The 13,892-nt window shown below is 37.2% G+C and overlaps 1 protein-coding gene across 6 annotated transcripts in view; it reads right to left on the bottom strand.

Moving 5' to 3' along the window:
* Positions 1–13,892, bottom strand: part of UTRN (utrophin) — a 505,495-nt gene that overhangs the window by 97,024 nt on the left and 394,579 nt on the right. For all 6 annotated transcript variants that reach the window (XM_046006019.1, XM_046006018.1, XM_046006020.1 and 3 more), the window contains one exon: positions 11,415–11,544. In XM_046006019.1, the coding sequence (XP_045861975.1) occupies positions 11,415–11,544 (130 nt within the window). The remainder of the gene's footprint in view (positions 1–11,414; positions 11,545–13,892) is intronic.

Consider the following 13,892-nt stretch of genomic DNA (forward strand, 5'->3'; position numbering starts at 1 on the left):
AATTTTTATGATAGTAGCACCTGTGTTTGTTAATAAGTCACTTGGTCTTTTTCAAAGATCTATTTTAAGCACTCGTGTTTCCCTGGCTTTTATAAAAGAAAAAGATACAGTACTAATTTCTGAACAGACAACTTAATTATGATGATTTTTTTCGCCTGGATAAAGTAAAAACTGCTTCTGAGTCAGTTACTGAATAACCTGGCAGGGAGACACACGGGGTCTTTGTCCTATGACAAAACACCTGGCATGGCTGGGACATTTTTGTCTTCACTAAATGTAAAATCTTTTGATGGAGCAGTCCTTTGTGGTATTTATTATATAATCCCTACTCAAGCAGCTCCTCAGAAGAAAAGAAAAGCTCTATGTTCAATTCCCCATCTGTTTGCCAGAAAGGATACAGATTAACTGATCATGGAGTCCAAAGAAAAGTATCTCCTATTACAGTACCAATCTCAGTTTAATGTGTACTTTAAATCAGGAACAGAGGGAAGAGCAAAACCAAACAAAAACTTTCCAGAATGTCTGTGATACAGGTAATAAGCAGCAAAATATAAAATACCATGTTATGACAATGTGGGGCAAGAGAATAGAAAAACAAATTTAAAAACAGCAAAAAAAAAAAAAAAAAAAAGGCATACAAGGAGAAAACAATAAAGGGTTATAATTACATTTTCAAAATCCTCTAGTTATTCGAAAATCAAAGAAGAAAATTCCCTTCAAAATTTCTGAAGAGATATTTTTTTGCCATAAATTTTAAGACCCTCAGGCAAGAGTGGATAATCTTTTGGACTCAGTGGTTCAGAATTTGGGGGACGTACTAGAAACCCCTCTGAGAGTCTGTTTGCCTGTTGGCTTTTAAATACTGATCCCCCAAAAATAAATAAATAAATAAATACATACTGATCCCCAGAGGCCCTACCCCCAAATACCAAGAGATTCAAATTTACTTGGTCACCGGTGAAGGGCAGCGTGGATATATTTTAAATGCTCCCCAGATGACTGTAACGTGTTGTCAAGACAGAGCACTGCCAGCTTCTTGGCTTACAAATTGATTTCTCTGGTCCTCGCTGCTGAAGCTGGAGTATTTCCACTCAGATGAGTTGTTGTGTCATTCCCACGCAATGGCAGGGCCACTAAATACTGTAGGCCCAGTGAGCAAATGAAGCTCAGAGATAAGAGGGTAATCTAATTTGCATTTGAAAAGGCAGTAATAGAGGCTAATCTGAGAGAAGGAGGAAACAGCAGGATAAAACCAAATAAATTTACTGACAATTTTCAGACCAGAATAGCTTTTTCTGTCACTTTCCTATTCCCTGTAGTATGTGTGTATGTGTGTGTGTGTACGTGTGTCCTTCTCTGTGGATTTTTTTGAGAAGCAGCACTCTGGTTCTCTATTCTCTTCTCTTCAGGCCTTCCTATTTAACTGACCAAACGTTAAGGGTGCAATTACATTTATTTTCTACATTCACAGTATGTATTTATACATAATATATAATAGATTAATTTTTATTATAAATATTGTTATGTTAATTCCATGTTTATGTAATTGAAATAGTGATTTCTTTATTGTGTTACAATAGATAACTATCTTGTAGGAAGAATTAATAACTACCTTTTAGAAAGAAGAGAGAAGAAAAAGACAAAAGAGAGTAGAAAGCAATGATCAATCCTGAATTTTTCTCTCTTGTCCAATTATCTTTATTTTTCAACTATGCAAATTAATTGGTGGCATTTATACCTCACTATCTTCTACACCGTGGCTGAGAAAGGCTGTTCCATGGTTCCCTGAAATGCAGGTGGAAAACAAAGCAGGACCAAGAGCAGAGACTAGGGTTGGGGCCAGCCCTGACCCCATCATGCCCTTGGCTCCTAGGAGAGGTAAATGACCTGCTCAACTCACTTTTATCAAGTGGGAACCCTATTTTCTCATGCTGGGAAATCATTTTTATTCCAATCAGTTCTTTTAACTTTAAAGTTCAATTCTATAAGAAAGCCAAAGTCACCATACATCTCAAAGAAATCTTAACAGTAGAAAGGAAAACAATCTCCTTATGTGTGCTTATACAAAAACATTTTTCAATAAACAAAGTATATGTTTCTCCTATGAAATAATACAGAACTTTATTAGAATCACCCCAGTCGCTTCAAATAATGTTCTTCCATATTTATTGTATCTTCTTTCTCCATAGGAAATTGACATATATAATCTCCATTGTGAATAGGTTCTAAGCCTTATGTCATTCAAGTTTTCTTTCTTTCCATCCTGGTTTCAGCAATACCCAGTCTAGAGACCAGTATGTCCTCAATATATAATTCGTGAACTGAGTTGGGCTCAATGGAACTTTTAGCTTAACTCTTTACTGAGAATATCAAGCTTCATACTCCACTTATTTTTCCTTCCTCCTCTCTGTACCCATATAAAAAGGTCTTTACTGTCAAAGAGATGGACAAACCTTACGAAGGTTTTTTTTTTTTAAATTTGGTAATTCCAAATATCTTACTTGTACTGTTTGCTTTTTTTTTTTTTACATGTATCTATAATCTTGTATTTCACCAAGCGATGAAAAGGAAATATTAAGGCAAGCAAATATAGAAACAAAATAAAAACAAAACAAATCTTCCAGAGTAGCATTTTTACTCCTGGACAATCTAGTGTAAGGAAAGACTAAGAGATCATATGCCAGTTCTAACACTAATGAGTTACATAATAATATATTCCTTATCTCTTTGAACTTCAGTTAATAACTGTAAAGCTACTGGTACATGCCTGGCACATAAGAGCACCTCAAAAAAAGGTTCATTTCTTTTATGATTTCTTTTATGATTTTATTACTAAGTCTGGGAGGTTTAGACATCTCTAGGGATTTTTACATAAGCAAACTAATATATTAGCCAACAAGAATTCACAGGAACAAAACACACACACACACACACACATACATACAAAACAGCATCCCCGTATCACTAGACATCTCTAGGGATTTTTACATAAGCAAACCAATGTATTAACCAACAAGAATTCACAAGAACAAAACACACACACACACACACACACACACACAAACAGCATCCTCGTAGGCTCTTACTATCTCTCTTTTTACCTGCCCTCCATTTCTCTCTTACCTTCATAACCAAAAGATGCTTCTGATTAAAAATAATGGGAAATATATTCTCTCCACGTTTTCTGATTACATGATTAAGATTAACTTAATCCCTCTGATGATCAGTGTTTAAGAGGACTCCGCCCATTTCCTATTTTGTGTGATGATAATAATCATTACGAAATAGATTACAAGTACACCATCAAGGGCCATCAGCTGATTACTGTAATATTTCTAATTATGTTCATCTAATACATTATAAGAGTGACAATATTAAGAGGTGACCCAGACTAGATTAACCTGCTAATGTGTTACCTAAATCTTTTAGTAGGAACATCATAAAGATGTTGCCAAGGGACTTCTCAAATCCTTAAGAAAAAAAAAAGGACGGGTGAATAGATACATTTAGAGAAAAGCAGGAACTCCAAGATAAAGACCTTTAGGGAGTATCTTCCACAAAAACCCACATGCAAGGTCTTAATGCGGGAAGGAAAACAGAGAGGAAACCAGAAATTCAGAGCACACTGTGGAGGGAGATGAATGGTACATCTGATCAGAAGTGAATGGAGATAGAACCCAAGGCTGGACACTTTTAAGTTTCATTCTTCCTGTAAAGTAAGCCAACGTAAATAAAGCCAGCATTGAATTGAGGAAGAGGGACGGACAGATCATTAAGAAAATTAATCTCCAAGGAAAGGAGCAGGAACATCAGAGACACCCTGGAACAGACCTGGCTAAGCAACCTGAGATCATCCAGCTTTCAATTTTCTGTAACTGAATATTCCCTGAATTTCCTCACACTAATGACTGCTTTGTAATTTTTTCAAGTCATTGATGAGAGCTGGACAGTAGTAGACAAGTCCCTGGGGGCTGGGGGATGGTACTGGGAAGAAAGAAAGGAAGCTGGGAATGTAAACTCCAGGAGGGGAAAGTTATGTTTTGTTCACTATCATATCCTCAGTACCTAGAATACTTAGCCATTCTTACAAAAGAAGTTAGGCCCATCTTAGGTTTATGTACTGCCATAATAAGTGAGAAGTTTAACTGAAGACAAAATTTTATGCCTTTGTTTGCATTAAACTTTATTAAAAATGGCAAACCATTTAACTCACTCTTGAAGACTCCAGCCTTCAAGAGGAACAACAAAAACAAGATAAGTATACCACTCCATTAAAAGAGCTTAGTATCCTCCTATACTTTAAATTTTAAAAAGTAGCATCCCAAATGTCAATTACAAAAAAAAAATACATAAATGTAAAATACTGCCCTCTTTTTTATGAGGCAAATGTAATTTACGGATGGTTGCAATAGTGATTAGAGAACATAGCAGATGGTGAACAATTAATTTAAAATGCTGTGCCCATCAAACTAACCTTTGTTATCATATAATTCTTCATCAAGAATGTTGATTTGTTTATTTAAATTGGATTTCATTACTATGGCATTCATTATCATGCAAAAAAGTTTTTGAAATTTTTACCCAATCAGTGGGCTTAGTCAGCCAACTCACATATTTTAGGAAAGCTGAAGACTAGATTCATTACATCTATACATACATTACAGAACTTTAATTGGGGAAGGATCACACTGCTGCTCTGTAGTTAAGGAACACTGAAAAAGAAAGCAACATTTTATTTTTCTGTGCTTTTTCATGCATTACCACATTACTAATCTAATTTGGACTTGAGAAGCTAATTAAATTATTGTCTTGGTCTATAAGGCCTGAAAGCTATTATTTATCCTTCAAGTTTTTATATGAAAATTTAAAAGTCTAATATTGCCTAACCACCTCCTCCCTTGATGCTAGGGAAATCAGTGAATTGGGATGCCATCTGATTAAGCAGCCTGATATTTCAGTACAGAATAAGCAATAGTAAAGGGAAAAGTAAAGGGTTACAAAACGTATTTAATTACTGTATGAAATTTCATTTAAAGTAGCAGAATATAGAAAATTACTTTTAGCTGGAAGCACTTAGGATTACTGGGGTAACAAAGAGGGTATACCATGGTGGTGAAGAGCGCCAAGTTTAGCAACTAAGCCAACATGGTGCCTCGGCTCTGTCCTGAGTGACAGTGTGCTTCCATACCCCACAAAGCCTTTGTTTCCTCATCTGCCAAACGGGTGGTAACAGTATTCACATCTCAGAGAGTTGCTACGGGGATTAAAGGAGACAAGGCATGTGAGACACCTGGCCCACTGGAAGCGCCTGTTTATAGCATGGGCATGCAAATCCCAGTAGACCCTGAGCTCCATGGTACACAAGCTGAGCCCATCAGAGCCCTCTCCGGTGATGTGCTAGAGCTGAAGAAGGCTATCCCTCCCTGGTAGGAGGTCATAAGGTGGATGGGTAGAGGACAGCTAAGAAAATCAAAATTTGTAAAAAGAGACAGAAAGGAGGACAGAAAGAACAAGCTTCTGAGCGGCATTCTAGTCCCTGTGGCCGGCTGTGACCTTGCCCTTCCTGTAATTTAGCTATGGAGGCTAATACACTTCCCCTTGTGTCTACACTTATGGAAGCTGGGTATCTGCCATTTACTATGACTAGGGTTCTAATTAATAAAGCTGGTATTAGGAAAGCAAAAATGCCCTGGGAGAAAACACCCATCAGTTTTACGAGCCTAATTACTTAGGCTATAATGTGTAATTTGGTCTCATTTTAGAGTTGCAAGGAAATAGTTACTGCCATCTTTTTTTGTAAACTTAAGTTATACTAAGAATCAGTATAAAAGTAACTTCTACTAAACTGTATGACAGTTTCACACTGCACTCATTTAATGATCATGAAATTTTATTTGCACAAGTTTGCTAACATTGGCATAAAATGGACTGACCTAGTGGACTGAAAAATGTCACTTATTACTTCTTTGTTACATCATATACAAATTTCACATAGGAGAAAAGTACTCCTAATAATTGGCTATCTAAAATACTATGAAACATTAAATAATTCAAAGGAAATACTACACCCTGAGTTAGCATATTAACTACTAGTAAATGTAAACAGCCAGCTGTCAACGACCAAAGAGGAAAAATGTTAACCCTTAATACTTTAGCATCTGAAAAAATGATAACCATTAATCCCAAGTACAGTCATACCTAATTATACAAAGTACACACACACACACACACACACACACACACAGAGCAGAGAAAGACTACAATAAACTAAGAGATGTCTTTTTTTCCAGGACTATAATGAAAAGAAACAAAATCAACTAACCAAGTATACCAGACCAAAAAAGAAATAATGTTCAGACAGCCTAGAATACAATACTAGTTGTAGCAATAGTAACGCCTTAACTGGCATGGTTTTTAAAGAAGACTCATGGGGAAATTGATGAAGACAATAATGCAATCTTCTTTATCTTAAAAATGAAAAGCTGAGAAGAGGAAAAGAGCTTTCTTCGATCTAAATATACAATTGCACAATTTTGTAAGCACTTTCAGAGGTGAATTATCCTCTAAAAGAGTTATAAGTTTTATTTAGCAGCTGATACCATAACCTCAAATCATAAAATATACACGCACATGTGTGCACGTGTGCCAGCATCCCTATGCGGTGTGGAGAGCGGGACGTCTCTCCGAATCCGACCTTTACCCTGAACTGTAGGTGACAAATAGGTGAGAAGGCATGCATACTCTCTGATTATCTCAAGAGGTTTGGGGGCCAGAGTGGGCTAAGGCTGACTGTGACCGAGTCCCCAGATGGCCTGTAAGTCCACCTTCCCTGGGCAGCCACGTGGTTTTCAAAAGGAACTGAAAGCTGGGACTGAGAACAGTAAGGGGTAAGGGGAGGCTGGGAGAATAAAGGAGAAGCCAGAAACAGCTGTGCAGGGTTAAGAGGCTCTAGACACCGTAAGTGGAGAAGGAGCCAAGTCAGTGGCCAATAAGCAGAGAGAGAGAGAGAGAGAGAGGAGATAAAAAGCAAGAGATGTGGTGAAAGCCAGCCAAAACACTTCGGATTAAGAAAGGTCACTAACATAGAAGTTTTGAGCTCTGTTCCTGGATCTATGCTACATTAGCTTGTGACCTTGTTCAGCATCACATTATTTTCTTGGCGTTTGCGTTTTTACAGCAAAGGAAGTGGGGAGGGAAGGAAGGAAGGGAGGAAGGAAAGGAACGAGGGAGGGAAAGAAAAAGGCATACTGTTTTATCTACCTGACGCGTTGGGGGTAGTTAGGAGAACATGAGAGTGGTTTTGACATGCAAAGAACAATCAAAAGATTGATGAAAAATTTACTCTTCTATCATTCTACCACTTCGCAGATATAAACCAGGTGATTAAAATCAAATGAAAAACAATTCAACTGTGTTGAAAAGAAAATTAATATAGTGACATGATACAGATTAAAACAAATTAAACAGTTCCATATGGCTCCAACCAGATACGGGCGCTACTGACAAAGTTGTGAACTCTGTTAAATATCTATAATTATTCAGATGATTTCAGTTCAATTAAAAATTATATTTACTTAAGAACCATTTATAGGTGGAATGAGTTATTCTGAGGAGTTAGCGTTCCAGACAGCTACACTTTACCTATTTAGCTCTAGATTTTTATGGTTGCCATTTTAAAAGGAAATATACCAAAATGTAGTATAAATTCCTATGCCTTCTCCTAACTGATTTATATTCCGTCTTCAAAAATAAACAAACCATGATTCATAGCTTCAATTTCCTTTTATTGTAAAAAGCCCCAAAGACTACTTTGTTTTGTTTTATTTTAGAAGCCTCATATATCCGTTCTAGAATTTCTTTTTCCTCCTTGCTGTCAGACTGCCAGCAGGCATGGCTCACTGTCACCCGTCTCCCTGTCCTGTCATTTCCATTTTGCCACATACCCACCATTCACTGGGAAACAAGTTAAACTAGTTACAACAGTGTCTGAAGGAAGAGTTAATACCTTGGAGAGAGTTCCTTTTCCATGAGTCCGAGTAGGATCTTCACTGCATTTGCTGTATAATATTTATTTTGGCTGCTCAGTTAATTTTACACACTTTTTCAGCTCCTCCGTAAGGGAGAAAGATCACTAGGAAAGGAAGGGCTGAGCTCTGGACACAGTAACACAGTCAGGGAGATGATGGGGAAGCACGGAAAAGAGCTGAGAGAGGAAGGTGGCTGAGGAGACAGAACGCCATGGCTGACTGGTACAGGATGAGCAGGGGCTGAGTGGGCAAACAAGGAAGGAGTCAGAAACTCCTGCGGTAATACAGACCCACCGGCAGGAAAAACCAGGAGAGGAGGCAGTTTTCCTGCCACCCAGTGCAGTCTTGGGCTTTAGGGCGAAGGAGCTCAGATGCCCTTCCAGGGGCTACTGGTGGTTTTTAAGCTTGGGACGTAAATGCCAGTTCTGAGTTTCAGATTTATCACCGTAGTGTCTATTCGATGCAGAGATACCAATTAAGAAAGAACTAACACTAGTCCTAACAAAAAATGGCAAGGGCTTAAAGTAAGGCAGTAATATTAGTAGTGATTATTGAGTATTTAAAATATACATACATGAAAGGTGGCAAGGGATTAGATCTTAAAAGTTCCCATCACAAGGAAATATAACTTGTAACTGTGTGTGGTGATGGATATTAAGTAGATTTATCGTGGTAATCGGTTTACAATCTATACACACATCAAATCGTTATGCTGTATACCTTAAACTTCTACAGTGTTTTATGTCAATTATATCTCAGTAAAACTGGGGGAAAGGGGAAATATCTAGCAGAGCATATCTGATGAGATTATCAGCAACTTATCATTTCGTTGAAATAATTAATTTTTCTTTTTCATAGGATTTGTCAATTGATAGATTCCTGAGAGCAATTCATACCTATAATCCTCAACAATAAAGTAAAACACCACAGATTGCCACACACACACATACAGTAAGATAATAATAATTTTAAAAAAGAGCTGAAGAAAAAAAGGCATTTAGAAAAGTCATGCAGAGGAGTACTTTCTGAAATAGTTACTTAAAAGTAGAGAGATGGATCCATTTTGCTGTGCTACTATGCATGGCACATACAACATAATAAATAACTGCTTATTAAATGCAATAAGAAATCATTTTATCAGGGCGCCTGTGTGGCTCAGATGTTAAGCGACTGCCTTCAACTCAGGTCATGATCCCAGAGTCCAGGAGTCAAGTCCCATATCAGGCTCCCAGCTCCGCGGGGGGTCTGCTTCTCCCTCTGACCCTCTCCCTTCTCATGCTCTCTCTCACTCTCTCTCAATTAAATAAAATCTTTAAAAAAAATCATTATATCATTTCTCCCTGATCTAGTCCCCGCCACAGTGAGTACTCCACGTACAACTAATCTTCAAATGTTCTCTCTTCCTGATAGCAGCTCTACAAAATTCATGGTAAACAACAAAGGTATAAAAGCTATTATGGATAATTTTCCTTCATTTACTTTTAACAGCAGGTAAAATCAGCCAGCACTGCAGAAAGCAGTATCAGTAAAGGAGGAAAGTATAAAAATTACTAGTCATAAAAAAAAAAAAACCAAGAAAATCATAAAGTTAAATTGATGACTTTTTCTTGACCCCCAATATAGTATTTGAAAGCAGCTTAGAAATATACCAAATCTAATAGCCAAATAAGAATGCAAAAAAGCAATTATTACCATGCCCCTTAAACTGACTACCCACCGAGAAGGAAAATTTAGAGCAAAGTGAAGCTTTAGTGATATAATAACACTTTTTTACCACGATGAAGTAGCTTATTATAAAAATGTTGCCTCTATGCTCTGGAAAGTACTGGGGAAGCAAGGAGACAAGAAATGCAGATTTAAGGTGGACTTTAAATTGGGTAAAAGTTGAGACGAGTGAACTTATTTTTCTTCCAAGTTGAAAAACAATTGCAATAGTGCCTTCTTTCTTGTTGTATTGAGTTGAAATGTTCTGACTTTCCAGGTCCTCCGCACTCTGAACCAGACAGCCCCGACAAACCCCTCATTCCCGCCTCCAGCCTAAGCACACTGCGCCCTGCCAGGGGCTCTGCTCCTCCCTGCTGCTGTGATTATCCCATCCCCGTGGTATTCCCTCTTTCCTGAACCCACCCACTGCCCAAGCATCCCCACATGTGCTCAGCTCACCCACGCATTCATTTAGCATGTGCATGTGTAGGCTGTGTGTGTATGTGTATGTGTACAGTACATACGTAACAGAATCCTCAGAAGGAGTACTCCTTCAAAGGCCAGAAATATCCATGAGGAGGGATTTGCACACTTTGTGGGGTTTGTTGAAAGGTGGAGACCCAGCAATGACTTGAGTCACCAGTAGGCTGAGTGGAAAGACAATGATGCTGTCAGCAGAAAATGAAAGTTAGAAGAGATAAGTATGCTGTGTGTGTGTGTGTGCGTACAAAGACACACATAGCTAGGCTTAGAGGGTTAAGACTATCATGATCTTGATGGGAAATTTATTCAGCTTGAAGTAGGGCTGATCTGACAAAGGCTGATGAGGAAAATGGCTACTTGTCCAAACGTCTGTTCCGGTTTCGGCTATAGTCAAAAAAAGCATTTTCCAACTGTATTTTCCTAACAAGTAATATGTGCTCATGAATCATGCTGCTGTACACAGCACGAGGCAGTCTTTTAGGTCTGCCTTCAGTATGTGAAGTGAAAGATGAAAAAATATTTGGAATGGCATGTTTGTTTTTAAAAATGCATCAGAATGCCTTTATTGCCAACAGTGAAAAATCATAACAAAGATCTATGTTGGCCCCCGATTCATCTCTACAGTTTTTTGTGTGATTTACTGCTATTCGCTGAGAAGGTCGTTTCTGTTTCAATTTTCAGCCAAAGTATATAAACAGTACATGACTAGGTTAATTTTAAATTAAATAAAGTCTGTTGTCTGCTTTTAAAAGAAAGGTGTTTTACTTTAGTGCCTTATTTTACAAAGTAATCTGAAAACACAGAAGCTTAAAAAAATCTTTGCTTATTTATTTATATATATTGTATTTTAAATACCACTCCTCTAGTTGCAGTCATTTATCACGTAATTTTTTTGAATATAAGAAATACACATTTTTCTTTTTCAAAGAAATTAACTTTAGTTACAGTATGCCTTTTACTAAATCTCTTTGTCTGCAGTTAATTTTCTTATAAAATAAGGATACTGATGTATACAGTCATCTCATTTTAATGTAAAAATCTGGATATTTGTTAATAATGACATATTTGATTAAACTAACACTTAGAACAAAAAATATTAGTTTCAGATCCTGAAATACTATAAGGAAATTTCCTACTTGATTTCAGGATTTTGTTCCCCTCGCATGTGTTTTTATGACGTATGAAAGAAACCAATCTCACCTGTTTTTGATTGTAGGTTTCTTCTTGGTTCTTCGGGGGCCTCAATTGGCTGATCAGCCAGGAAAACCCGAGCTTGGTCGATAGCATTCAGAACAGAATACTCTTTCTCCTTTAACTCTCGTCTCAGGGCCTTTGCAAAAGAGAAGCAAAAGTTGAATTTGTAACCTACTGTGTTCACCAACTCATGAAACATGTCAATTAGACTACTGACCATATTTGTCAAGGGAATGACTAATATTTAAGCAAAGTCTGAAGTGAAAATATAAATTTTATGCATATGAATGATGAAACATGAATAAAAGCAAAAAGATGACAGGACTTAAAGATGCAAAACAAAAATCTTTACAATATTCACCTAAGGGAAATTGTTATAGTATATTTGAGCTTACACAAAATGTGCTTTTAGGGTGATCACTCCTGTCAGACTGCTAAAATAGAATAGCCTGTTCGAAGATACCTTTTTCTTATAAGACTGGCAAAAAAAAAATTACATCCAATAGTACAAGAACAGGCAATTTCACAAGTAGTAATGAGATCCTCAGAAGTGTTTTACATTCTTTAGAATATATTAAGGAAAAAAACTAAGAGATGGAAACAAATTAAAGTACATGAAATCAAAACTAAACCAAAGAGAACACATAAAAGACAGTCTCCAATTATCTTCAAATACGTTCCATCTAGCATGCTGAGGCAATTACGATTTTTCCCTTGTGAGGTTTTCCATGCAAATTTATGGTTCTCAGAACAGTCTGCCTTTAGTACTTTCGTTCTTTTAAGTAGGGTTAAACTTTCACCTCTGTTGCCATTAAATGTTTGGTGATTAAGACTAACTGACTAGGGTTTAAAAACAAAGCTTACTCACTGGCTACTGCAAGGTAAGAGGAAATGAAGATTTTCTCATGTGCTATTCGAATGCTGATATTATTGTTATCCTCTTAAAATTACACACATAAACACCTCCTGGCTCTAATATTTTGCTTTTAGTGCAGTTCCCTTATAATGCATTACGAAAACTCCAGTTTTTGTTTTCTAAAATATCATATTCTAGTACAATTTTAGAATCAATACAGTTTTTGCTTCTGAACACAATGATTTTTTTAAATAGCATTTTGCATAACTATGTTGGGATGACAGGGTATTTGCAAGCTAAATCCTCATCTTCCACAGTAAATGAAAGAAAAATAATCTAGAAAACCAGAATAATCATCTGATGTGAAAACCAGAGCTAAACACAAGAAAAACACATAATGATTTTTTTTGGTAAAGATTTTATTTATTTACTTATTTTAGAGAGAGAGAGTATGTGTGAGTTGCGGGGGGGGGGGGGGAGTAGAGGGAGGGGGAGAGAGAGAATCCCCAGCAGAGAGGAGCTCAGTCCCCGGACCCTGACATCATGACCGGAGCCAAAATCAAGAGTGAGATGTTCAACCAACTTAGCTCCCCAAGCACCCCACATGTAATGAATTTAAAAGAGAACATTACTAGTGGGGGAGATGAATGACAGAACGTTGGTTTTTCCGGTAAGAACTGTGAATATAATTTGACTTTTAAACTATTTACAATTATTATCTTGACAAAAAATTTAAATTAGTAAGTGAAGAAAGCAAAAAAGCACATTCTCTAAAATCCATAGATACCTTTATAGCATCTACAAAACCAGACTGGGAGGCAAGCACAAATCAGGAAATCCCCACATCAGTTAGCACCTTTGTGAGCATCAAATGACTATGTGACAAAACCCTCACCATCTCTACTGAGAAATGTGGCTTGTGAAGAGGTCCCCAGGTGTGACATTCAAGACAAGTAAGACGATCTTCTGACATTTAAAGTCTCTGATATGTGGAAACAGAAGAGACGTTAGAGAAACAGGGAAAACACATTTTAATCCAAAAATATATACAAACATGCCCAGGTCCTGAGCCTATTCTTTAAATTTAGATTACTGTGTTGTTAAAGCAAGAAGCTCCAGATTGATGAAAATACTCCTAAGGTATCTACTTCCCAAGCACCTGGAAATATAAAATATAAAATAATGATACAAAAAAGCATGTTGCTTAAAAGCCAACAGTAAAAAAAAACAGTGGGTAATGCAGCAGATGTATAAAAATTTTAGTGATCCAGAGTATTTATTCCCCCCAAACCCAAATCTAACCAGTAAATGTGGGAGAGGTAAAGATTCTTAAAATAATGCGCAAGGGCTGTGCCAGAGTTCTTCTTTCTGAAAGGGAAGTCCCAGACTGAACCTATTTAATGCAAGCTGCTAAAAGGAAAGTGAAGGAACCAGAAGAATAACTCCTCCTTCTGGTTGATCAAATACGATGAGGATTCCCAGGCAGAAACCAGGAAACACCAACTGGGTGATGATGGGGAAGGGGATTAAAAACTGAGAGAAGACAGAGCATAAAGGAATGTGACTCAGAGAAGGGGCACAGAAGCAGTGCGGGTCCTCCAGAAACACACGGTGATTACGGAGCATGT

Source organism: Meles meles, chromosome 5 (genome assembly GCF_922984935.1).
Source record: "Meles meles chromosome 5, mMelMel3.1 paternal haplotype, whole genome shotgun sequence".
NCBI lineage: Eukaryota > Metazoa > Chordata > Mammalia > Carnivora > Mustelidae > Meles > Meles meles.